This window comes from Manis pentadactyla, chromosome 3 (assembly GCF_030020395.1).
Source record: "Manis pentadactyla isolate mManPen7 chromosome 3, mManPen7.hap1, whole genome shotgun sequence".
In the NCBI taxonomy this organism is placed as follows: Eukaryota; Metazoa; Chordata; class Mammalia; order Pholidota; family Manidae; genus Manis; species Manis pentadactyla.
Window position 1 is genome coordinate 129,039,899 of NC_080021.1, and position 24,563 is coordinate 129,064,461.

Genomic DNA, 24,563 nt, shown 5'->3' on the forward strand with positions numbered 1-24,563 from the left:
AGCCACAGACATGGGAAACTCGCTCCATAGCCTGTCAGTGGGGCAGTCACACAGTTGGGCTTGGTGTGGATGGGGAGGCATGCCCTACCAGACCAGCAGAGGCTGCAGCTGTGTGTGGCGGGTAAAGCCGCCAGCTCTCTGGCCTTTGGGAAGACGACCCAGTTCTAAGTGTGAGTGTTCACTGCACTGCTTCCCTGCAGAGCTCCATCTGACAGAGACGATGCGCTGCACATGAAGATGTGTATGCCAGCAGGAACCACGACACTGAGGCTGTGCCTGCTTGGTGGGATGTCACAGCCACATGCTGGGCTGCAGGGCCAGTCAAAGGAAACACTGACACCCCCTGGGCTTGGAGGATTTCCACGACGTCCTGTTGAATGAGGAAGAGGATGCAGAAAAATGGTCTTTAAGATTATTCCATTTTCTTGGGAAAACTGCAAATACTGTGTCTGCATCTGGTCCATTTTCTCATTCAACATCACCACCCTTGAGGACTGCAAGGCCCAGGGCGTGGCGCTCCCAGCTAGCTTCATCCTCAAGGGCTTCAAACCACGCCCCTCAGGTTTCTCTATGGCATCCCAAAGACGCAGGGGCAGAGCCTGCCCAGGCCAGTGGTGAGAGCAGCAGTCCTGACCTGCCTGGCCCTGGTCTGCAAGCCCCACACGCACACACCAGGGTGGAGGGGAGGAGCCCGCCTTGGCTAGGGCTGCCACTGAAGGTCAACTTCCAGTCTGGTGTTCATGTTCTCTGGAGTGTGGTTTTCCAGGGCAGTTGGATAAAAACCAGACAAACCAGAGCAGAGGATCAAGCCCAAGCGCATGCAGGGCTGGCAACCCTGGGAAATGGCAATCTCCAGCTCCCTTTGTGATGCAAGAGGCCCAAGTACACGAAAGGAACAGGAAAAGCCGCGTGTCTCCTGGGCTGCTGCAGGTAAGGTTTGCTGTCACACCTGGACATGTGTGTCTGCTCCAGGCCCTATGGGAATGGAAGGCATTTCTCTGGTCCCTGGGAGCCTGGTGGCATCTATAGTTGCTGATTATGAGCAAGCAAAACAGCATATTTTTTTGAATGTGTGAAATACCATTCAGACAGCTATGGGGCCAGCATAGAAGGTGGGCCTTGGCGCGGGGGTGTGCCTGACACCCGGAGCCCCTGCTGCACTCAGCCTGGGGCAGAGTTACTTGTCTGTGATGATGGCCGCAGGGTGGTTTCCTGGGTCCCATTCACAGCTGCTCTGCCCCTGAGGGCGTAGGGCTCCCACAGCACCACGCAAACCTCAGGCAGGTGGTCCTTCCGGGCATGGATGCAAACACAGGAACTGAGTCTGAAGAGCACATGCAGTGAGCACCTCACCCACTGTGCCCCTCTGCTCACTTCCCTTCCTCCAACCCCACTGTCCTTCAGGCTGTGGCCAATGTGGTAGCTCGGTGGGCCCAGGACCCTCACCCAGCCTCCAGCCTGGCCCTGTGATGCACATGCTCTTCCCAGGCCAGGGGTGTGGCTGGCTCAGAGTTGAGCAGTTGTGCCCCTCCTGAGCTGGGGACTCAGGCCCTCAGGGATGACCTTGGAAGCCTGGGCTGGGGCTCAGAGCATCCCCAGGGACCCCACATGCTGTGTGCTCTGGTCTCAGTGAGAATGACCTCCTGTATGTCCCACGCACGGCCTCTGGCAGCCAGGCGATCCCAGACCACCCGTGCAGCCATGGCGTGCAGGCCGTGCAGGCAGAGGTGGTGGGGGCTGGGGGCTTCTGAAAAGGAACAGGCTTTTTCATGCCTTGGCCCATCTGCACACCCTGAGGAAAGACGTCAGTGCCTCACTGGGGGACCCGCCCCAGGGGCTCTGCTTGGGGGGAATGCGTTTGGCTGAACCCAGCTGGGAAGAGAAGTGTCAAAAAAGCATAACTGAAAGAAAGGCTCCTTGTTCCCATCCCCACATGGGGCCCAAGTGTCCTGGCCGACGGGCTCACTCAAGGCTCTGCACCCATGAAGGGACAATGACAGGGAAGAGCCCTTCTCCCCAGGCCCCACTCTCCCCCCTCTCATGTTCTGCCCCGTTTCCCTGCTGCCCCCACCCTCCCTTCCTCCCCTGGCACAGGAATCTTGGTGGCATCTGGTGCCCTCCCCTCTGCTCCATGCTTTGGGGGTGGTGAGAGGAGGCACCCTTGCCCACTCCATTCCAGACGGCGGTCCTCAGAGCTGCTAGGACAGTCCGAGTGGCCCCGCAGGCATCTCAGCAGGGCTGTGGGCCTGCAGTTGGCCAGAGCACAGCCTGAGCCCAGTCAGCAGTGACACGCCATGGGTGGCTGGGCTTCCCTCAACCCCACATCCTCATTTACCAAATGGGCGAATTGCTCTTTTGAAGGTGGATGGGCACCATTGACAGGGTCCACAGGCAAAGCCCAGCACAGGAAGGGGCTCCAGCCATGGCTGGGGGTGGTCCCATCCACAGGGGTGGCAGAGGTCTGGCAGGGTACCAGCAGGGCGGGTCACCCTTGGCCTGCACACCCAGGTACCGTCCCTCCCCCATCCCTTGGTGAGGAGCCGGTCAGGACTGTCCACATGGCAGGAGAGGGTTGAGATGTGGCTCGTGGTCAGAGGCCTAGTGTTTGTGGCTCCGTGACACTCAGTGGAGGCGGCGGGCTCCTCCAAGCTTTGAGGCCATCCAGGGAAATGCTGGCGGTTCCTCAGGGTATGCCAGCCCTTGTCATACATGGAGAATCCCCAACTTCCTGGGGTGGGATTTGTGGGCTCCTGGGTGTGATAAGAGTGCCTGTGGGTTGTGAGCCGATTGTCCCCCCAGACGTGTTCACCTGCAGCCTGATGGCACAGCTGATGTTCTGTCGTGTGGAAAGGGGTTCACTGTCTTAAAACCAAATCAGATCACATCTGTCCAGTACAGAGCAACCGTGCGGCAAAGCCATCCAGCCGGAACACGAGGCGGGGCAGTGTCCTGGCTCCTTGCGGGAGAGGGGAGCCGACCCCAGGAGGCGCGACCACATCAGGGGTGAGGCACCAGAGCCCGAATGCCTTCCAGCATCCTGAGGACACCAGCACCACGCAGTGGAGAGGAGCGAGGAGGCGGCCTCCGCGTGAGGAGCCTGATAAATGCCATGCCGCAGTGGGCTTGGCACTGGAGACCGGCTCGCGCGCTCCCTGAGCCCAGCGGCTGGAGAACCATGGGGAGGCGGGGGCCACCCCACTGCGTCTGTGGGAGCTGGTGACTGACGCGGGTGCCCTTGTGCCTAAGGGCTGAGCCCACGCTTGCTCACAGATGTGCAGCTGGGCTCCCAGCGGGCATGGGGCACTGATGGGAGCATCTCCCACACAGAATCAGGGAGATCTGGGGACAGAACGATGGCTCTGTGCTCATCCCTCCATGTCAGGGTTTTCCAGCCCGGAACTGCTGCTGACAAGCCCTGGCAGTGGGGAAGGGGGGCCCAGCCAGCCACCTGCCTGTGTCACCCCCTTGTCTCACCTGCAGAGCTGGGCCTACTCTGGGCCCCCGCGCTATGGCCAGGCCCGTTTCTCAGGCCTGAGCACCACCTCTTGGAGCCCGTGCACCAGCTCCAGGACTTCATCACGGGAAGTGGGGATTGGAGGAGGGGTGGGTCCCTGAGCAGGGAGGTTGGCGGCTGCACTGCCTACAGGCCACCCACTCCCCACCCGCCGCAGCAAGAGGACTCTGCCCACAGGGGTGGCCTTACCCAGGAGGACTGTTGGTCGGGGCAGTGCTGCCTGCCGGAGCTGGAGTACAGAACGTCATCCTTGACCAGCACCGAGACGGCTCTCAGGATGAAGGAGAGGAACAGGTTCAGGTGGATGTGGTTGCGGGTACAGTGCAGCCTCCTGGGGGGGAGATGGATTGTCACCCATTGACGCGGGGGCACTTTAACCCGAAGGCTTCCTTCTTTTTTAATGGAAGCTAATAATTATCTGACTACTCCCTAGGGTATATCAAGGATGCTTTCTGTTTTGTATTATGATAAATATTTTTGTACATGAATCTTTACCCTAATTCCTGACGAGCTCCTCAGGTCAGAGTCCTCGAACGGGACCTGAGAGTGAAAGTATGAACAGCAGGGCCAGGCCCAGGCCTGCGTGGCACGTGCGCCCCATTCACTGTTTCCAGCAAGGCTCACGTGGAATGCCCTGTTACTGGACTTAAGTGTCTGTGATATCCTGCATATCTAAAAATGCTCAGAACGTTTTGTTATAATGCTCTTATAACACTTAAACTCTGCTTTGGAGAAGACTTATTGAATATTTGAGTTGACTTTTAATTGAGAAGTCATTAGGAACACCAGCTGTCCTACACAAATGCACTTACAGGGTCATTAAACATCAGCTCTCTAGGTTTAGGTGAATTTTAAACATTTTGAAGAACATTAAAAATACGTACTAAAGTGGGCTTCCTCTGTGGGTATGAAGGAGCAGCTTACTGACCACCTTCCCACCTGGGTGAGCATGACCCTCAAAGTGGGCAGGGCTTTGGACAGCAGCCAAACAGCGGAGAACGGAAGGACTGGGACCCGGGGAAGGGAAACGCATCCATGCCTGCCCCCTCGCTGTCTCTCAGGTTGTCTGTCTCAGGGCTTAGGGAGCAAAAGCCCCGAGCTTGTCACAGTGTCACTGCAAGGGATGGCAGCAGAGTGAGGGGCTTTCAGGGTAACAGGTGAGGGGCTGCAGGTCTGGAAAAAAGGAAGAGTCCAGAGCTCAGCAGGTGATTACCTAAGGCCTCACACTCACTTGGGTCCCAAGTTCACATTCTGGGTGAAATGAAGTGAAACCCAGGGGCCAAGAAAGTGACATGCTTGGAAGAAATTTTAGCAATTTCATGTACAGAATTCAGTGTCTGTCGGGTAGAGGCACTCCCAGGCTTTCACTGGAAACCCTAAAGAGCTGTGACCCAGAAATAGTGATGAACCAGAGAGAAGCCCGTCTTCATAAAGCCTGAAATACAGCCTCAGATCAACTCAGTCCCGACTGGTGCTCTGCCTATCTTGCTAGAAAACCTCTGTGCAGTGGGATATCATCTAAAGCCTCTGCAATTTAATTATTTGTAATTTCAACAGAAATAACTAGGCATGCCAGAAACAGGACCAAATGATCAACTGTCAAGTTAAAAAGAAAAAAAAAATAGACAATTTTAGAAAAACATCCAGGTCTGGCATTTTAATACACAGAGTGTATTAAATATACACTGATTAATATACTCAGGTACATTGATGAAGAGATGGAGGCTTTTATTAGCAGATGGAACTGATTACAAAAATCAAATGGAAATTTTAAAACTTACAAAAAGCCCAAAATTAAGAATTTAAAAGCAGGGTCTAACATTAGATTAGACATAGTAAGTGAGAGTACCATGAATTGAAAATAGTCCAGATGAATATGTCTAGATAAGAGAGAAACAAAATAATGGAAAATGGAGAGAATCAGTAGGAAATATATAGGAGGTGGTGAAAAAATTGGTCATATGGGAAAATAGAGTTTCAGAAGGAGAGAAGAGAATAAAGTACAAGCAATATTTTAATAACTATTAGACAAGAACTTTTTGAAACTGTTAAAATATAGTAGTAGATTAAAGAAGCCCCACTAATCCCCAAAGGAGAAATACAAGAAAGCCACAGTGAGTCCCATGATAGTGCAGCTGTGAAAATCAAAGACAAAGAAAAAAATATCTCAAAGCCCCTGAGAAAAAAAGACATACTCCTTCAATGGAACAATGGTGAGACTGTCAGCTGAGTTTTCAAAAGAAATAATGATGTACATCTTTAATGTGATGAAAGAAAATAACTGTCAATAAAGAGTTCAATACTCTCAAAACTACCCTAAAAATGAAGGCAAAATTAAGATGATTTCAGATAGTCAAGGACAATGAGAATTCATTACTGGTAGGGTGGTGCTGAAAGAAACACTACAGGGTGGTCCTCGGGCAGCAGGAGGGTGAACCCAGATGGAAATGTGGAGACACAGGGGGCCAAGGAGCACCAGGAAAGACAAATATGTGGGTGCCCTAAATAAATACTTACTTTAAAACAACAGCTGTGTCTTGTAGTATTTAAAATATATGTAGAATTAAAACATGTAACAACATCACCTAAAGCATGGAGTAAATGGAGTTGTATGTAAAGTCCTTAAATCACTGGAAAGTGGTGAAATGGTAACTGGAGGCTACCTCCTATGAGGCAGAGGTGCATGTTGTAAATTTGGGGTGACAACTAGAAGAATAATAATAGAAGGTATGACTAATGCTCTAAAAAGGGAAAACTTGCATAATAGAAATATTTGATAAATGGAAAAGAAACACAGAATGAGTGCAAAAGCAGCAAAGATCAGTCGAGACAACAGAGAGCAAAGAGACGCAGGTGGGTTGGAACTGCAGGTTGTTAGTGAGTAGTCTAAATATGGGTGCAAAGATACTGCATGTAAAAATAAAAATAGGGTGGTAATAAAAAGTGAATCCCATGGAGCTTAGAAGACACACAAATTAAAAAACAGGGAAGTTCAAAATAAAAGCATAGAAAACAATATGTCTTGCAAATAGCAAGTGAAAGAAAGCTAACATAACTATATTAATATCAGGCAAAGTAGATTTTTAAGGCAAGGGGCACTACTAAGTATGGATGATTTAATAGGATGATAAAATATTAAATTAGTATGCCCCTAATAACATGACCTTAAAATACATAAAGCAAATAGTGTAAGTTAAATAAAAAGAGAGAAACAAGTCCACAATAATAGTGGGAGGTTTTAAAACAGTAACTGATAGAACAAGCAGTTAAAACAATCAGTAATGGTATTAGAATATTTAAATAATGTGATTACAAACTTGATGTAAATGACATTTGTAGCATACAAAACGCTAACTGCAGAATTCACATTTCTTTCAACTGAAAAGGAAACTTTTGCCAAAATATACCACATTTTGGGTCATATGCAAGCCTCAACAAATTTCAGAGGATCAAATTCATGCAGTGTACTGATCACCATAAATTAAACTAGAAATCATTAATAAAAAGCTGAATAAAAAATTAATAACTGATTGGAAATTAAGCTGTAGATTTCTATAGCCTATGAAATTAAAAATAACCACAAAAAAAGTTTAGAAAAATCAGAACTAAATGATAATGGGAAACGCACACTTCTTAAAACTTGGAAGGCGGAACTACAGCAGGACTGAGGGGGGAGTTGCAGACACAGATGATGTACTTGACAAACAGCACTGTCAGCGTGTGAGCATCTGTCTCCAGGAACTAGAAGAAGAGCACTAAGGTAAAACCAGAGACAGCAGAATTAAAGAAATAATAAAAATAGGAGGCTAAGTTACTAAATCAACAAACACACAAGAAAGGAATGAACAAAGTCAAAACGCTGTGCCTGGAAAACACAGATAAAATCGGTAAGAGCTTAAAATCAAGATAAAAACAAGGAAAACACAAATTACCCACACTAGGAAGGAAAAAGGAGATATCAGTATAGCTCTTATATACATTAAATGTATAACAAAAGAATATAGAAAATGTAGATTAAAAGGACAGATTCCCTGAAAAAAAACAACTTATAATTAACTTAAGAAATAGAGAATCTGAATCATCATGTGTCTAGTTTAAAAAACTTGAATGTAGAAATTAAACCTTCCCCCTGACAATTCTCAGCCTGGATGGCTTCCTTGGTGAATTCTACAAACTTTAAGGAAGAAATACCACCTTATCTGACCCAAACTATTCCACAGCCTAGAAGACAGGGAACACTTTCTTATTCACTAATGGGTGAGTGTAACTGTCAGATGAGAGCCTAATTTTATAAGAAAGAATATAATAGATCAAATTCACAAATGTAGGTAGAAATTCCTCAACAAAATACTAGCAAATTAAACCCAGCTATATCATAAAAGGATAATACAACACAACCAAGTAAGGCGAATTTAAAGGAATGAAAAGTAGATTTAATATTAGAAAACGTATCTGTGCAATTTTTCACACTAAATGAGCAAATGATAAAAACCATCTACTCATCTCAATATATGTATAAAAATCATAAAATTCAACACCTATTCATGATTAAAAACTGAGATACCTGGGAATTGAAACCAAAACTAAATGGGCCTTGACCCCTGCCTCATACCACACACAATAAACTATAGGTGTATCATAGACCTTCACATAAAATGTTAAATGATAAAATACCTGGTGGTAACAAAGAGGAATATAGCAAAGATTTCTTAAATAGGCCTCAGGAGGCACTGACCAAAAATACAGATAACAAACAGACTTCATTAAAATTAAGAACTTTTGTTGATCAAAGGCTCACCAAGAGAGTGTGAAGTCTAGAGATAAAGTCTAGATAACCACAGAGGTAGAGATAAAATTTGTAATACTAGGTATCTGACAAAAAACTCCCCTCTATGACTCTTAAAAATCAATTTGAAGGGAGATAGCAGAACAGAAAAATGAACAAATACATGAAACAACACCTCAAAAAATCCAGATGACCTCATCAGCTATCAGGAAATGCAAATTAAGAACATCATTCTGTATTATTATAAACCCAACTGCATGTCTAAATTTTAAAAAGTTAATGATAAGTGGTGACAAGGATACAGAGCAATTGTCAGTCCCCTGCATGGCTGGCGGGCTCCTGCAGGGTGCAAACACTCTGGACAATGGTGGCAGTTCCTAGAAAGACTATGCATGGAGTATGGCTGGTAAGTGTAAAGTAAATGTCTGTACAAATGTAAATGTGCACACAGATACACAGACACATGTTTCAGGAAGCGTGTACTTATGTGCAGGAGGCACACAAGGGTCTTTGCATCAGCCCTTTGTGGTCCCAAATTGAGAGTCACCATCCATCAACAGTGAGGGGCAAGTAAATAGTATTGCACTCAGTGAACGGACTACTTCACACAATAAAAGAGAACAGGATGACTTCATCAGCAACAGGGATGATTTGCCCTGCAAAATATTGTTTGAGGGAACCCGAGACAGAAGACTTCCTCTGTGTGATTCTAAGATAGCATTTTCAAAAATGGCAAAAGCCATCTGGTGTCAGAAATCTGGATAATGGCCACTTTCAAGGACACAGAGCAGATGTGGGAACGGCTTCTGGGGCTGATAATGTCCTAAATCTTGATATGGGTGTTTGTTCATTTGAAGACATGCATCAGCGGCAATGGAAGATTTACCCGCTTCCCTGAACATGTACTTCATTAGTAAACGTTTATTTTAACATATTTAACAGCACTGCCATAGTAAATGAGGACATTAAATGGGCTGTAAAATGTCCTTGGTGTCTAGGGGGCTGTGGAATAAACCGCTGTGGGACCACTGGGCTGCAGTTGTAGACACTGCCTGCTGGCTTCTCGTGGGGGCTGCATTCATCTCTCCAAATCACCTTTTCTTTCTTTTCTTCTTTCCTTTTTCTCCTTCCCTCCCTCCCGCCCACACCTCTCCACTGCAGAGATTGGGATCTATTGCCATGACTCAGAGATGACATGCCATCCAGGGAGTCACGTTTGCTGGGTGTCTTGGCTAAGCTCATCATGCATCGCTCATTTTAAAATTTACTTCTGAGTGAGTCTCTGCAAAAGGGAGCTGGATGTGACTGCAGGTGTGGCTTCTGATAAGCCGGGCTGGAATTGCTCATGGTGATGGCTGGACACGGCCTCTGGAGAACATGCCAAACCCCCAGGGAACAGGGGGCCTGGGCGGTCATGAATCAGGGCTCTGCCTCTCCAGCTCAGTGACCTGGAATGTGGGGTGCCTCTCTGGGCCTCCTTTCTCTAACTGTAAAACTGGGCAGAGGCAGCACTGGTGGAAATGCTGTAGGGACAAAATAAACTCTTATGGAAGACATGGCATGCTGTGTGTGGCAGTAATAGCTGCGATTCCTGGGTTTGCGGGGACTAGAGCGGCTTTGCCTGGACCTGGACCCCATATGCCCTCCAGGACGGCAGCTGCGGGGCCCAAGCTAGGTCGTGTGTGTTACCCCAGCCTGCAGTGCTTGGGTACTTCGTCGAGGATGGAAGCTGTCCATTCCTTGGCAAGAGTTCCTAAATGCTTTCTTAGCTTATGCAGCTGTTCCGGGCAATAAATGTTCAATACCAGCAAAGAATCCTGTGTCCTGGCTGTGATTATGGAGATGATGGAGATGTTATATTTATAATACAGATTTTAGAGTCACCTCCCTCACCACTCTCCCAGGAAGGGGCATCAGATGGACAGACACATCTGACCCCTGGAGGCAGGAAGCATTTCTGTGGCCAAGAGGAAGGCACAGCTGAGAACCGTACACCAGCTCTGGGCTCTGGGTGACGCTTCCAGCAACCGTTACATGTTGAGCCAGCAGACGTGTCCTTTTCTAACTAAGAAATATCACTGGCAAGTGACTAATGACTTTTGATACTCATAAAACCATTTGAGATTCTCTTAAAGGATCATGTGCATGGATTGAGTGCAATTCCAAAATGCCCTGAAGTTGGCTAATTAAATGTCACCAAGTACAGAATGAGGAAAACTGCCAGTGTCAAGAATATGGATTTTCACTATAGGAGCTCTTTAAAAATAAGCTAAAATTTTTCTACTTCAGGTTATCCTATTCCACCTCACCAAATATAATTTTCCTTTCTTTTTTATCTTTAATAATTTGAACATTTAAAAATACATAGTAAAATACAGAGGATAACAGAACAAATATTAATGTTGTACCAGCATTTTTTAAAGAAATAGAATATGATAGATCTTCCCCACATTTTTCAAAGTACAGTTCTGGATGAAGGGTTCTGATGTACTCTTTCTGAGAATTACCAACTATTTGATATAGGTGAAATGTCTGAAAAATGAAAAGTATGATTTGATTATATTTGCTGGATTTCCACCTATATTCTAAATCAGTCTTGCCTTATCCATTTTACTTCCAAGTATGGGTGTCCTAACAGTTTGTGTTAGTTTTTAAAAATATTCCATTGTTATATCACTGATTATATCTGAATACTGTCAACATTTGAACTACATTTGAGCAAGAAATTACATGTGGTGATTAAAACTGACCCATTTTATTTAGTGATGCTTAAGATTTGGACTTATTCCTAATATGTGTATTAGCTTTTTCTAGATAGAGCCTCTACTTGTACCCATGAACAACTGCAGTGTAGCCGGTCATTAGTTAGCAAGGAGACCAAGGCTCACCAGGTAGAACTCTAGCCTCAATACAGGGAAAACAGTGGCAAAATTTAGAGTGCTTACCACATGCCACGTGGGCTCCATTGGTATCCATGCTTTACAGATGCACAGAGAAGTGAGGTAATTTGTCCAGGGTCACATGGCTACTAAGAGACTGATCCAGGGCTTGAACGCAGGACTTGAAACCTGCCTTCATGCTCTTGAACACGTTACAGTGTCTCTCAGTAGACCACTGGTGGCCAAAACGCAGGTGCTTCTGAATGACAAGGGCAAGATCATGTTGCTTCTGTTTTCAAAGTGTTTGCATAATGCCTACATATTTGGTAAGTAAGAGTTGAACTGAATTCTTATCCAAAGTCAGCATTTTCTCTTTATATAAGAAATGCAGATACTTAAATAAAAACACACATATCAGTGTTGAATTTCCCACCGGCCTTCTCCAAGGGAGTTTCACTAGCTCAGCACATGGAGAGAGGGAGCAGGCTGTGCTCTCTTGGGCTGAGGCGGCTCATGCTGGTCACATCTTCCTGCCCACAATCTTGGCAGAGTCACTCATTTCCACTACTTACCTGAAGAGGCAGAGAATTATACTTCCGGTTGTAAGGGAAATCAGAGAGACGCTGTAGCCCAGGGTATACGTGGCCTTCACCAGCACGTAAACCATGATCTACAAAGAAGGAAAGCGTCTGTGAGCTCTTGGTGGCCAGCACGGGGCAAAGGGTCCGGGCAGTCCCCAGATCCAAAGTGCATCCCTCACCAACACTTTGGGCTGCGGATTGCCGGGAACACAAGGAAGAGCATGGTTTTGGGGTTCTGCCTCCACTGTGAACCAAAAGATCACATTCATGTCTTTAAATGCCCACTGTTTTCTTATGATTCATTGTGAATGACTTTGGATGGTCCCCATAAAGCAATCTGTCTGGAGGGAACAGGACCTGCCACGCCCTGAAGCACCAGGTCAGCCCTCTGGGGTGGTGGGTCAGTGGAAGAGCTCATGTGGCCGCTCACATCTGAATATATTGAAAAACCCACATGACTGTACACTCACGGCCCACACTCAGACAAAGGGTACCTTCTAACGTAGAACCAGAGGCTGAGGCGCAGTGCCTTGTAATTTAGTATTACTCGCATTTTTTAGTTTGGTGGGCTTCTTGGCTTGGTGCTCTTGAACTCCATGAAATCATGAGGAGCAGGAGAGAGCTAGTGGGAAGCACCCTGGGTGCACTAACACAAGGGGTTCTGCCCTGGAAGAAGGGGGTCACCATCGGTCATGGGAAACCAAGTGACAGCTGCAAAGAGGCACAATTTATTCCTGGTTCCCATGGGCTGTTTTCTGGCTTTCATTTTTATTGATGGAACTATCTAATTCTTATAAAATAAACAGAAAAATAACCATGTTATTACACAGTGAATTTTGTCTTGCAAACGAGTCCTGACAAATCTGTATGTTACTAAACCTCACTGTCATTTTATAATAAAAACTCAAAGCAAAACAAAAAGCTCTGTGCTTCTACTTATTAGCTTGCTTATTGGCTCTTTCTGATGTGTTTTTTACTGAAGTGTAGTTGATGTACAATGTTATACTGGCCTCAAGTGCACAACATAGTGCTGGCAGTTCCCCACATTATTAGATGCTCATCCCCACTAGCGCAGTTACTACCTGTCAGCACAGACACATTGCAGAACCATTGCCTGCATGCACTAGCTGTGCTTTATTAGTTTTGCTCTTAACGATAACATTACCACTTAATCATTACTTGGACCAAGTTACCCTATTTACATTTGAGTTGTAGGAATCCTGGGACCCAGGTCTGCCTACTCAGGGTGGTCCCAGAAGATCAGAGGGTCCTGTTGCCCTCTTCCAGCAACCCCCACCCTGTCCAAGATGAACTCCCACTCAGGGCCCCCTGGGGTTGGAACTCTGAAGCAGGGAGAGAGTCACGTTTAAGGCATCCCCCACTTCTCTGACCATTGTTCTGAGGCTGAAGCTGCAAGCTTGTCCCTGTGAGAAACCCAGAAACTGCAGGGCCAGTCAGTTTTGCATATACATCCTGGTCTAGCGGTTTACACAGCACTGGGCCACGCAGAGTGGAGGACCAGGAGACAGTGCTCACTGTTCCTGGTTTATCTCTAAACTGACTCTCTGACAGGTGAGTCCCAGCTCTTTCAGGGAAGTGGTGGGGCGGAGGTGTGTGCACCCAAACCGAGGCAGAGCCAAGGCCCCAGCCTGGAGCAGAGCCCGCAGACCCAGCTGGGGCAGGGGAGGCAGCACCACTGAGGGGGCGTGCAGGGCAGGCCCTGCTCCCTTGCATCTGGACAGGCCTATCGGCAAGGCACCACTGCCCTCTCCCTGCACTGTTCTTCATGATCAAGGTGATGACACTTCGAGGAAAGCTTCCTCTATTTACCACTGATTGTGAAGGCTGATAGTGGGCTAGTGTATTTTAGAAACAAACTATGACATCTGGGGGAAAAAATGAGCCTATGACCAATATTAACGAGAAAATTAAATTAATTAGCATGACAAGGTAATCCAGGTTAGCATGGATCCTGACCTGGCAAACTAACATTCAATACGACACTGGAGCGAGTCTCTCTGTTACGCCTGCATAGGGACAGCACAGCCTTGGGGTAAATTTCAAGGAGTCTGCACCTGTCCTGCCCACAGTGCTTCTTGCCAGACATGGTACTTAAGTCTAAATTAAAATTTTATCTTCAGTTACTCAGTTCCACTGGCCACAGTTCAAGTGTCAGAGCCACGTGTGGCCGGCGGCTACCACGCTGGACAAAGCGGATGGTGAGAGCCTGCATCAGGGCAGAAAGCTCTGTTGGCACTGCAGCCTGAGCCCTGACCACCCACCCACAGAGCCGCACATTATTTGTTTTTCAGTCCCATGCAGAGGGAGACTGAGTGGATGCCTTGACCTGTTTGGAGGTCCTTGCCTTGTTGTCCAGGGTCTATTCGCATGCCGCACCCCTGGGTGCGGAGCGGGAGGTGAAGGTGTGAGGCAGCCCCAGAGGCATGATGGGCGAGAAGTGGCAGTCACAGCATGACTGGGCCTCAAAGGGCTTCCACCTCTGCTGCCCTGACCTCCCGAACAGGCAGGCAGGATGGCTCAGCTTGGACCGAAGCCTCACTCAGTGCGCACCTCCATGCTCCTGACATTGCTTCCAAAAAGCAGACACCAGGCTCAACAAGAACACTGGCAACATGGAGACTCACACAGGGAAAGAACAACCCCATAACAGCCGCACACCCAGAAGGAAGGTGAGCCCATGCTGACCAAGGCTTCTCCATCTGCTTGGGAAATAAACGGCATGGCCTTGAGGTCCCTCTCCAAGTCCATGAGCTGAGGGGGCCCCATGAGGGGCAAAGATGATCTCAGGAACTCAGCGCTCTCACATCACCTATAGAAGCCACAGCTCTGCCCTGTCCCTGAGTGACTTTATGGCTGAGTGGGTGGACGCTGTGCTGCCAGTCTTCACCGCAGACCCTCCTGCTGAGCAGCCCACCCCAGAAGCAAGCCACAGTCCCCAAACACAGAGCCAACAACTGGTCACTGAACACAGTGAGCAGCCTGGCATCTGACCCGTATCGAGGACTTCCATCCCGGTCACCAGGACTATCCCTTCCCTGCAGATGTGTAAGTTTGCAGAGCCTGTCAGCAACCAGGTGTGAATGGCCTGTCCACTGGGGAGATCTGGACCCAATCTCTGCTGTCCCTGGGACCACCCTTCCTGCGGTGGGAAACAGACAACATTTCAGTTCAGGGAGAGAGTCCTGCACAGAACTCCACTCTCTCTACTCTCTCCATTAATTCCGGGTCATAATTGGTGAGGGCGGCAGGAGCTCTGAAAGGTTACTGCTGACCTTGGGGTGAAAAACAGAAAATCCTGCCACAGAGGTGACTTCTTTCCAAGGCTCAACAAGTCAGGTCATGTGGAAGCTTGTCATCCTGTTAAGCCTCAAGATGCAGGGCTCTGTGACTGTGGCTATGTGACTCGGTTTCACGGAGAGAGCAGATGATATGCTCAGGTTCTGAAAATGTCCTCAAAAACTTTGCTTTCAGATTTTCTTCCATTTTCTATTTTCTTTTCTGGTTGAGGGATTATAAACAGGACTGGGCATTTGGAGCAGCTTCCATTAGTTCACCTTGAGATGAGAGTTCAGTTGAACTGTTGGAAAATGAAATGCATCAGTCCTACCCAAAGCACAGAAAATGACATAATAGACATAAAATGAATCTAATACACCTCCTGACAGCAAGCCAGAACTGCAGCTGAAAACGGCCATGCAAAAGGCCCCAGGAACCGCCTCCCGGGGTGGGTGGCACTCCATGGGCCTAGACATGTCCACGTGTGTGTGTAAGTGGCGTGAGCTGCCATCACAACGATTTGAAGGAGAAAGTTTCATTCTGCATAAGAGCTCAGGTGACTTCCATCACCCTCCATCCGTGGTGGTATCTGCTGTCCAGGATTTGCCTTACCTTAGTTTTTAGGACCCCCTACTTTTTACTACTGCCTGAATAGTCAGGCTGTGCTAGGCTTCCTTGGGTTTGCCTTTTTTTGCTCACATTCTTCCTTAACTCCCCAGAAGCATCCTCCTCAGGCTTTGTGGATGAGGCCTGGGGGCTGTCAGTTCTTGGTTTTCTGAAGACGTCTCTTTCTTTTCATTCCTGGGTGAGGCTCAGCAGGGGCTCTCTGGGTGGACAACGGCCTCCTCTTGACCCTGAAAGCCCCTGCTGCCTCGTTTCCTTTCTCTGCTTTCTTCCCTCTTTCTGGTAGTTTCTTGGTATCTGATTGTTCCCATCCCAGAGTGCTCTTTTCATCTGTATCTGATTTGCTCTTTAATGTATCTCTTTATTTTCATTTTTCAGGTTTATTTTTTCCCCCAGATAAGGTCCTTTGTAGAGTATTTTGTTTCTGGCTCATATTTTCAATTTCCTCTTTTTAAAAAAAAACACATTTTGAATGCACTTACTTGTATTCAGTGCCTGATGACTCCATTCTCTGAAGTTTCAAGGGTGCAGCTTCCCTGCTTGTCATCTGCTGACTTCTTGGTGTAGTTGGTGCCTTTGCACGTGAGCGCCTCTTGAAGCTGATCCGTGGGAATTCGTGGGACAAGGGCAGAGACGTTTCCTTCCAGAACTGGTGCTTGCTTCTGCCAGGCACCCCCAGTGCTGCAGTTCAGGAATGCTTCACAGCATCTTGGCTCAGAGGCTCCCTACCATGCAGGTGACATAAGCAGGGAACCCAGCTTGTAGGAAGTCATGCCCGTGGTGACAGATTTTTAAATTCTCCTTATGGAAAGCGAAGGGGGATAAGGAAAGCTTGTCACCTCGCTGGCCATGTCTGGACCAGCTCCTGGCTCCAGCCACCCAGCTCTTCTGCTCCAGGAGGCGGCTCACCAGGGCTTCCCATTTCCGGCCTGGTAGATGCCCCAAGAGCCAGCTGCCCCCACAGCCTGGGGCCTGGGTCTCAGCTCTTTTACTGAGATTTTCTTATTTTCTTGAAATCCCAGCTACTCAATTTAAAATGTCATCATTATAGTTTATTTAGCATTCTGGTTGATTTTTAGTGGGAATTTTTTGCCCACGATTTTTATATTACATATTTATTTCATGCCAACCATGTTGGGTATCACTGGTTAATTTAACTTGTTCTGTTCAACAGATTCACTGAGCACTTAATTGGGCCCTGACAGGGTGTGAAATGCCTAGAAGGGTGAGTGAGATACGGCTCTGCCCACGAGGAACTCAGGTGTTTCACCACAGGGACTCTGCTTTGGGGGCTGACCACTCAGGAGACAACACATGAGCTGGGAATCACGATCAGTATGTTCTGTTTTTGTGTCCACTGAATGAAAAGGAATATCCACATTTCAACTGATATTACTTTGCTTGAAGCTGGTTTAGATTTTATACATTCTATGTTTTTAATCATTTAAGAAGGCTTGATTCGGTCACCTGCAAAGTGCCTCCATCAGAGCCTTTGTGAAGTGGAGCCGATTCCAGGATGAATTAGAAGCCTCAAGTCAAAGGCAGCAGTGGGAAGCAAGCTCTTTTCAGAACAGAACACGGAACAGCTGCTAGCAATGATGGACTGGCACCAGAACCAGGGCTGGAGAGACCCGCCAGGGGATGCGGAACGATCTGCGGGGCTTAACTGGGTCCTCTAGTGGCCACTTAGAGAATGAGGCAGATGACGGGGAAGCCATCAGGGGTTTCTGCTGGAGGACGATGAGCAATGCTTAGTGCTTCCCTGGAGGGCATCCCATCTCCTGTGCCCCCACCTACGTGGACAGAACTGCAGCACGAGAACTGCCGTTTGGAACACAGCCCCAGAAAACCAGGTTTGGGTCCCATCTCTGATGCAGGGTTAAGCCTGTTTTCATTAGAAGTGGCTCAATCAGCTAAGGGTTTTGAGGGCTGCACAGAGGGTCTATGCAGCCTCTGTCTCTAGACTCCAGAACCTTCCCAGACTCTGCCTCCACCCTGGCTTCCTTCCTGGGGGCTCCTGTTAGGCCCTCTGCCTGGGCCCCTCAGAAAGGGGCCTTCAGAGTAAATGCTTGGTTCTGAGGGTCTCTGAGACCCTTGGCCTGATCTTTGCTGTGAAAACTGCATTTTATTCTTGATGATTCCCAGATGCTCTTAGAGATCAGACCTACCTCCACTCAACTTTGACCCAAGGCCCAGAACTCCTCCTTGTCAGAGGTCAGCCAGCAAGAAGCAACCTTACGTATTAGAAAGACTGGTCACACGGGAGTAGGTGGGAGGGGTTTTCCCCCCTAACTTTAGACTCAGACTGAAGCGCTGGTAAATTGGCATTCATTGTGCATGAAAAGCAGCCACAAAGAGCAGAGTTACGGTGCCCAGCGCATAGCAGGGAATCACTGAATACTTGTTGGGTGAATGAATGATTCGCTGGTAGAAAAAAGAGCACATGCAGGCAGAACAGACACAGACAGTCAAATATAAAGTCCTACGTCTTTAAAGTTCATAGGATATGATACAATGCCTGTAAAACTGAAAAAGCCATGCAAGTGATGAATATCCAACTTATTTCCTAAATAAACTCTTAAAGAATAAAATTAAAACTGGAAAAACAGTAAATTCACTTGAAGAATTAAAAAATAGGAAATTTAAAAATAAACGTGTCACAATTATAATCAGAGACACAATCATAGCCTTAAATACCTTTGTAAATAAATTTAAAAAAAAAACACTCAACTAAAGAAGCCATAAAAATAATAAAACAAGCCAAGTAAAGCAAGAAGGAGGCAATGATAAAAGCACAAAAAGGTAGATGCTTCAGGGGGACACGGGCTTGTGGTTTTTTATTTGCTGATGTATATCAGAAATGCCCTGGCAGTGCTGGCATGTAGTAAGTGCTCAACAAAGGTTTGCAAAATAGGGAATTAGTGGTCAGATTTCTAATAAACCCACAGGATACTTTTTTATGTATGGGTCAATATAACAGACACAAAAAACAAGGAAAAGAGGTTTTTCCCCATGGGAAATGAAAGCTAAACTGTGACCTGTGGATAAGGAAGGAGTGTTTCATTCCTGGAAAAGAGAAGGCAGTGGAGACAATCCATGAAGCCACCACACGAGTATGATCAGGACTCATCTGGCAGCCCCACAACGGTAAAAGGCTGGAAAGAACCTAAGAGGAGCATTCTGGGCCTGAAATGGGGAAGCAGAAGCATCTGCCCAGGCAGGAGAAAAATCTGAATAATGGGGAACAGACCCTATTTCCGACCCCAGTGCAGTTTTCAAGTCCCTGCCAGCGGGCGAGCCTGAAATCACTAAAAGGTGCTGAGCCTCGTGCAGAGCGAAGGCCTGCTCGTGTCTGTGCTGCAGCTGCTGTCACTTTGCCTGGAGACAAGGCACTCCTCCAGCACAATTTAAATGCTGGTCCCCATCTCAGGGATGCGACGTCTCTCAGACCCTGATTCTCGCACACCTCCAGGTTTTCCCAAGACTGACGGGGCCAGGCTGGCGCAGCACCCTCCCCTCTTGCAAACTGTACTCTCTGGCCGTGGATGGGAGCCGGGGGCAGCAGGGCCCTGCCAGCATGTGGATGAGGTGCTGCTGTCCCAAGGAAAGCCTCTAGATGATTCAAGCCCTGCCATCCCTGAGCAAGAGTGACCCACCAGGCCAGTCTGCCAGGTGGCTGAGCCACAGTGGGTCCATCAGGCAGCATGCCTGGCCTGGTTCTTCCTTCCAGAAAACAGATGTAATGCATTGCCTATTCTTAAACTACGTGACTCACCCAAGGCATGAATTCTGGCTGCAAGTGTGATAGGAACAAATAACCCAGCACAAGATGCAGCTGAGAGGCAGGGGCCGGGCCCCAGACTGGGCCAGGCTTCAGTTTCCTCAGGAGTCTAGGAAGGACGGATCATGAGCTGATGAGGGCGAGGGTTCAGGGCCCCTGTGAGTGCCAGGGGGTTTTGGGGCAGGCGGCATTTCCACCTGAAGGTATCACGGGAAGAGGCCCTCAGTGTCCTGTACTCCATAACCTGGAATTTCACTTTCTATCCTGAATAAAAATTTGAGTTCATATGAATTTTGTATTTTTAATGTTGTATTCTTTTTCTTGAAGCAAGTCCCCAAACTGAGTAAGCGTCAGGCCCCACGGGATGCTCCCTGGGCGGCGGCAGCGTCACGTGGGAGGGGCAAGGTGCCGGAGGGGCTCCCAGCCGAGGAGGTGTTCACTCCCAAGGCCCGAGGTGGGGGGCAACCCCGGCACGCTGTCTGCTCACACAGCAAGGGCTGCAGACGCTAACTGGGTCCTGAGAGGTCACCACGACACTGTAGGTAGTGTGACAAGGGGCCGAGATTCCACAGGACAAGGGGATCCGGGTCCCCTGCAGACGCAAGTGTGTCAAGGTTCCTGTTGACATGAGATTTTACCAGATGTGATGCTGCCACAGAGCCACGTGCTATGGTCACAAGTTGGAGACTTTGATTTACTTGTAAAGGGACTTCACGGTGTGTGGCCATTGTCACCAAAGCAGGATGTAAGGCGAACGGCCTGGGAACACTTCCACTTTCCAGCACTTCCAGAAGCTGGCGTGGCCGCTGAGCCACGTGGTGGGCAGCAAGGGGGAGGGATGGTCCACTAAGTCACTTGAGTTGGATGGGGAAACCCTGTGTGGGCCAGGCCTCTGTTGGCATCCTGCCTGGGGTCGACAGTTGTCCCAGAGAGAGGCCTGCAGGCCCCCTCCTTCCAGCTTGTCCCTGCGGGCTGCTTCTTCAGCCCAAGCATGTGGGACAAGCAGACACCTAAACCTCTCCCAGCTCCAGCTTCTCATGAACGGATGTGTGCCCTGGAGCAGCAAAGGCAGAGGGCACTGTTAGTGGGTTAGGCAATCAAAGTAGTGGTAACAACCACCATCTAAAGAAGGGTGGCACAGAAAATGTGGTATTTGAACTGTTGGTGTTGGTCACAGGGCAAAATGCATTTCTAACTGTGGATTTTAATTTTAAGAAGTTAAAAGTCCCTTGGCTAAACCAGAGATCCATGACTCAGCCCAGCAGGGTCTCAGGAAGCTCTGGTTGAGCCCGGCTCTGCCTTCAGCTGGTGTGAGAATCTGCTGAGTCTTCTGCCTGTGCATCATGTCGGCTCACTCCCCGAGTGCTCCCAGCAGGGACAGTCCAGCCATTACCAACGCCACTTCACACTAGTGCTGAGGGACAGACCCGGACTTCTCAGACAGCCTCTGTCTCAGAGGGGATCCCATCTGAAGGAGAAGGCCCAGCCCCTGTCCTCAGGGCACAGTCCAAAATGAACGAGTAAGCACTAACATTGCTGCTAACAGAATTCAGCCCAAACGGTGGAGACAGAAGCAGGAGCGGGAGAGGCATGTGGTGCAGACCTCGGGGACCCTTGGTGGGTGAAGGCCAGGGAGGGGCTAGTGGCCAGGAAGCTCAGGGAGATGCTGGCCAGAGGGCAGGACATCCAGGCTCTGCGCAGAGGTGATGTGAGTACCAAGTGACCTTTGCTTCTCCTGACTCCCTGCCCCGGGGCAGTGCCAGGGGGCTCCCTCCTCAGGTTTCAGCCTCCTCCGTGGCTCCCCTGTAGGCGACCGGACCATGCTGCTGACCCCCTGCCGTGTGCCCAGATCGGGCCACTGCCTTCTGGTAGCTCCTGAGTGGCGCTGCAACAGGATGTTGGGTGCCAGGACCCACCGCCCAACAAGGCACCTCTCAGACTGCTCAGGTAAGGAGGTACCTGCTCTCTCCTGAAAACGTGGAAGGCTGAGGCTCTGTGTTAAGGCAAATGTTTTAGAGGCTGTTGGAAATCACTGCCTGTTTCCTTGGGAATGCGGTAGGAGGCCCAGGTCTTTCCTGAGGACACGGCCGGCCCCAAAGCCCTTCCCCAGACATAAAGCTGAGGAGCCCTGTCAGGATGCAGGACTGAGCTCATGCAGCGTGTCATGAAAATGTGAACAGTTTGAATTCCTCCTCTTGCAAGTTATCAGCAAAATATCTTGAAGACCCACCTAGCCTCACCAGTTGTGTGCAGGAGACTAACAATACTCAGGACCCAACACACGGGCGCACCTCCTGCTGCTCCAGAAGGCCTCGTGAGGGGAGCAGGTGGGTGTTACCGCTGTGCCCCCATACCCGGGCCTGAGCCCAGGAAGTGCAAAGCCACAGGGCTGAGCCGCAGTCGACTGGAACTGGATCCTGTGAGACACCAGCTTCTCTTCTGGTTCAGTTTTTTTCTTTAAGTGGAGTTGGTTAGTTCTGCCTGTAAGGAGCTTGGAAGTCGCCCTCCATCCTAAGAACTTGTAAAAGTTGGAACAGACTGAAAAATCTACACCTCTTTTTGGGTCTTCAAGAGAGGGCAGGCAGCTGCCCACAGCTTGGGCCAGCGGCACAGAGTCGCGGTCCCAAGGTGGGTGGCAAGGCTCTGTGCTGTGTTGGTGAAGGACAGATATGCCATGGGGCAGGGCACGGTGCCTGGAAGGAGCCCCACAAGCAGAGTCCCTGGTGTTTGGCAAAGGGCAGAGGCGACTCAGAAGAGGAAGGACAGTCTCTCCAGCAAACGGTGCTGAGCAACTGGATGTCCACATGCAGAAATGGGGTCTGGGCGCACGCCTTAGGTGCTTTGCAAAAATAACTCAGAGAGGACGCAGACTTAACTGTGAAGTGCAGAACCGCAAGAACCTAGGAGACAGCATGGGAGACCCAGCTGACCCCGGGATGGCGGTGCCTTCAGACACAACAGCAAGGTGCCACCAGGAAAGGAAGAATCCATCAGCTGGATGCCATCAAATTAAAGGATTTCACTCAGTGAGGGACCCTGCCGAGAGGACGAGCAGATGGGAGAACACGCCTGTAAACACCTGCCCTTGGTAAGGAGGGGCCCAAGCAGCTGGTCCAAGCTGCTCTTTGTTACCTGCGAGCAGAGGCCTCAGAAACTCAGCAGTAAGGAAGCAAACAGCCCTGTTTCGGAGATGGCTGGAGACCTCCGCAGACCCCTGCCACAGAACAGTAGACGGCAGGTGGCCTGAGAGGCTCCACGCCGAGCCGGGCGCGGGGCCCTGTCTGAGCCGGATCCGCCCGCTGCACACAGCATAGCTGGGAGGGCCGGTCTCAGGCCTGTGGCTTAAATTCCATTAACGGTGAGGCTGTGTTTTCCTTTCTGCCTCTGTTACCCCAGCTGTAAAGCAATGATAATAAAAGTGCCTTATCTCACAGGCTTATGTCAGATGAAATTTAAAAATCCATGTAAAGAGCTTTGTAAATGTTCAATAAGAAACTTACGTTACTTGATCTGATTTTATGATGAAAACCATTTTTATAATGAAAGAGATTTTAAAAGCTATTAACCCAATGACCCAAGTCCTCCTACTGGGGTTAAGAAATACTTCTCAAGCTTCTGTGGCATGAGTTCTACTTCAAAACGTAGCTCAGAGCAAGCCCAGGGCCCCGCATTGCTTTCCTGCTTCCCTGGAGCATCATGGGGACAGCGGGGGACTGCGGGGCAGGGCCCACACCCCAGAGGCCCTGCTCCTCCCTCATTCCATGCGGGCTCGTCCAGGGTGCTCAGAGGCATGGCAGGCCCCAGCCAGGAATGCAGCCAACTCTTGGCTGCTTCATGTTCAGAGTCACTGACAGGAGCTGGGCGCAGGTGGAGGTGGGCTACAGGGGACGCGGTGGGTCAGGGAGCCCAGCACTCACCTGCCAGGACCTGCCCTAGGTGCAAGCCACGCACAGGCCAGGCTTCAGTCCCTGGGCCTCACCCTCTAGAGAGGCCAGGCTCTCCTGAGGAAGGCGCAGAGACGCATCCACGGGAAAAGCAGCGGCTGGGATCACCCATGATTCCAAACAGGGCTGATTCCCATGGACACCACACTGTGATTGATTCTGCTGAGGAAATGATAGCAATGTGATTTGGCAGCCTGTGTGGCTGCCTGGGTGACTTTTTAGAAAGGAGGTTGGGGGTGGGTGTGTCCCAGGGGCTGTCGCCCCACAGGACATGGACCCCAGACTTCATGAGGGGCTCGCAAAGTCACACTTTTTTTTAAGTAACCACAAGGAATGTTCCTTTGTTGGTGTGGAAGGGTTAGAGGAAAAACTGATTTTCTTTTAAAGTCCAAATATGACATTTCTGAGAAAACAAAGAGCCATAGATATTTTGGGCAATTTTACCCCACCAGGACCCAGTCTGAGCACAGGGTTTGTGATATAGAAAACCTGGGACTGGGACCATTTGCTTCAGCACCGAGTGTCTCTGCCTTTACTTGAAGTGAGCTGGCAGAGAACCCCAATCTCTTCAGGAGGAACACCAGACAAAGCCCGACAGACAGCCCTTCCATGAAGCCATGGGACTGTATGCTTCAGAAAAACAATCTCGTGAAAGACAGAGAAAGACTATGGAATGTTCCAGATTGTTAGGGACTGAACAGCTGACCATGCAGAGTGACATGTGGCCTTTCCGGGAAAAGATGCCCCCACGACAGTGTGAGGCAGCAGGTGAACCTGGAACACAGACAGCAGATTAGATAAAAGCATCACAAAAATGTTAAATGTCCCAAATTTGGTAACAGCCCTGAGGTTACACAGAGGAAACCCTTGCCCCAAGGAAATGCAGCCTCGCAGCTGAGGAGGCCAGAAGCACGAGTGGGCAGCACACCCACGTGCCTGCGCTCACAGGGCCAAACCTTGCCGGCTCAAGCCACCCGGGGTGCCCAGTGCTACTGTGCACTTGAAGTGGGTCACTTCAAGGTGGGTTTAAAACTGCGCAGAGAAGAGGGTGTGAGCTGTCTCATCATTGTCCCGACAGAGCCCAGGGCTAAAGGCAAGTGCAGCTGAGGAAAGCTTTGACACACTTGGCATAAATTTTAGAGGGTTTTTGGACTTAA

The 24,563-nt window shown here is 49.0% G+C and overlaps 1 protein-coding gene across 1 annotated transcript in view; it reads right to left on the reverse strand.

Annotated features, from left to right (window-relative positions):
- The window catches only part of LOC118926329 (vasoactive intestinal polypeptide receptor 2-like), a 68,124-nt gene that overhangs the window by 8,954 nt on the left and 34,607 nt on the right, over nucleotides 1-24,563 (reverse strand). Inside the window, exons 5-6 of the mRNA XM_057498441.1 lie at nucleotides 11,752-11,849; nucleotides 3,704-3,845 (exon numbers count right to left, since the gene is read on the reverse strand). Coding sequence (XP_057354424.1) covers nucleotides 3,704-3,845; nucleotides 11,752-11,849 — 240 coding nt within the window. The remainder of the gene's footprint in view (nucleotides 1-3,703; nucleotides 3,846-11,751; nucleotides 11,850-24,563) is intronic.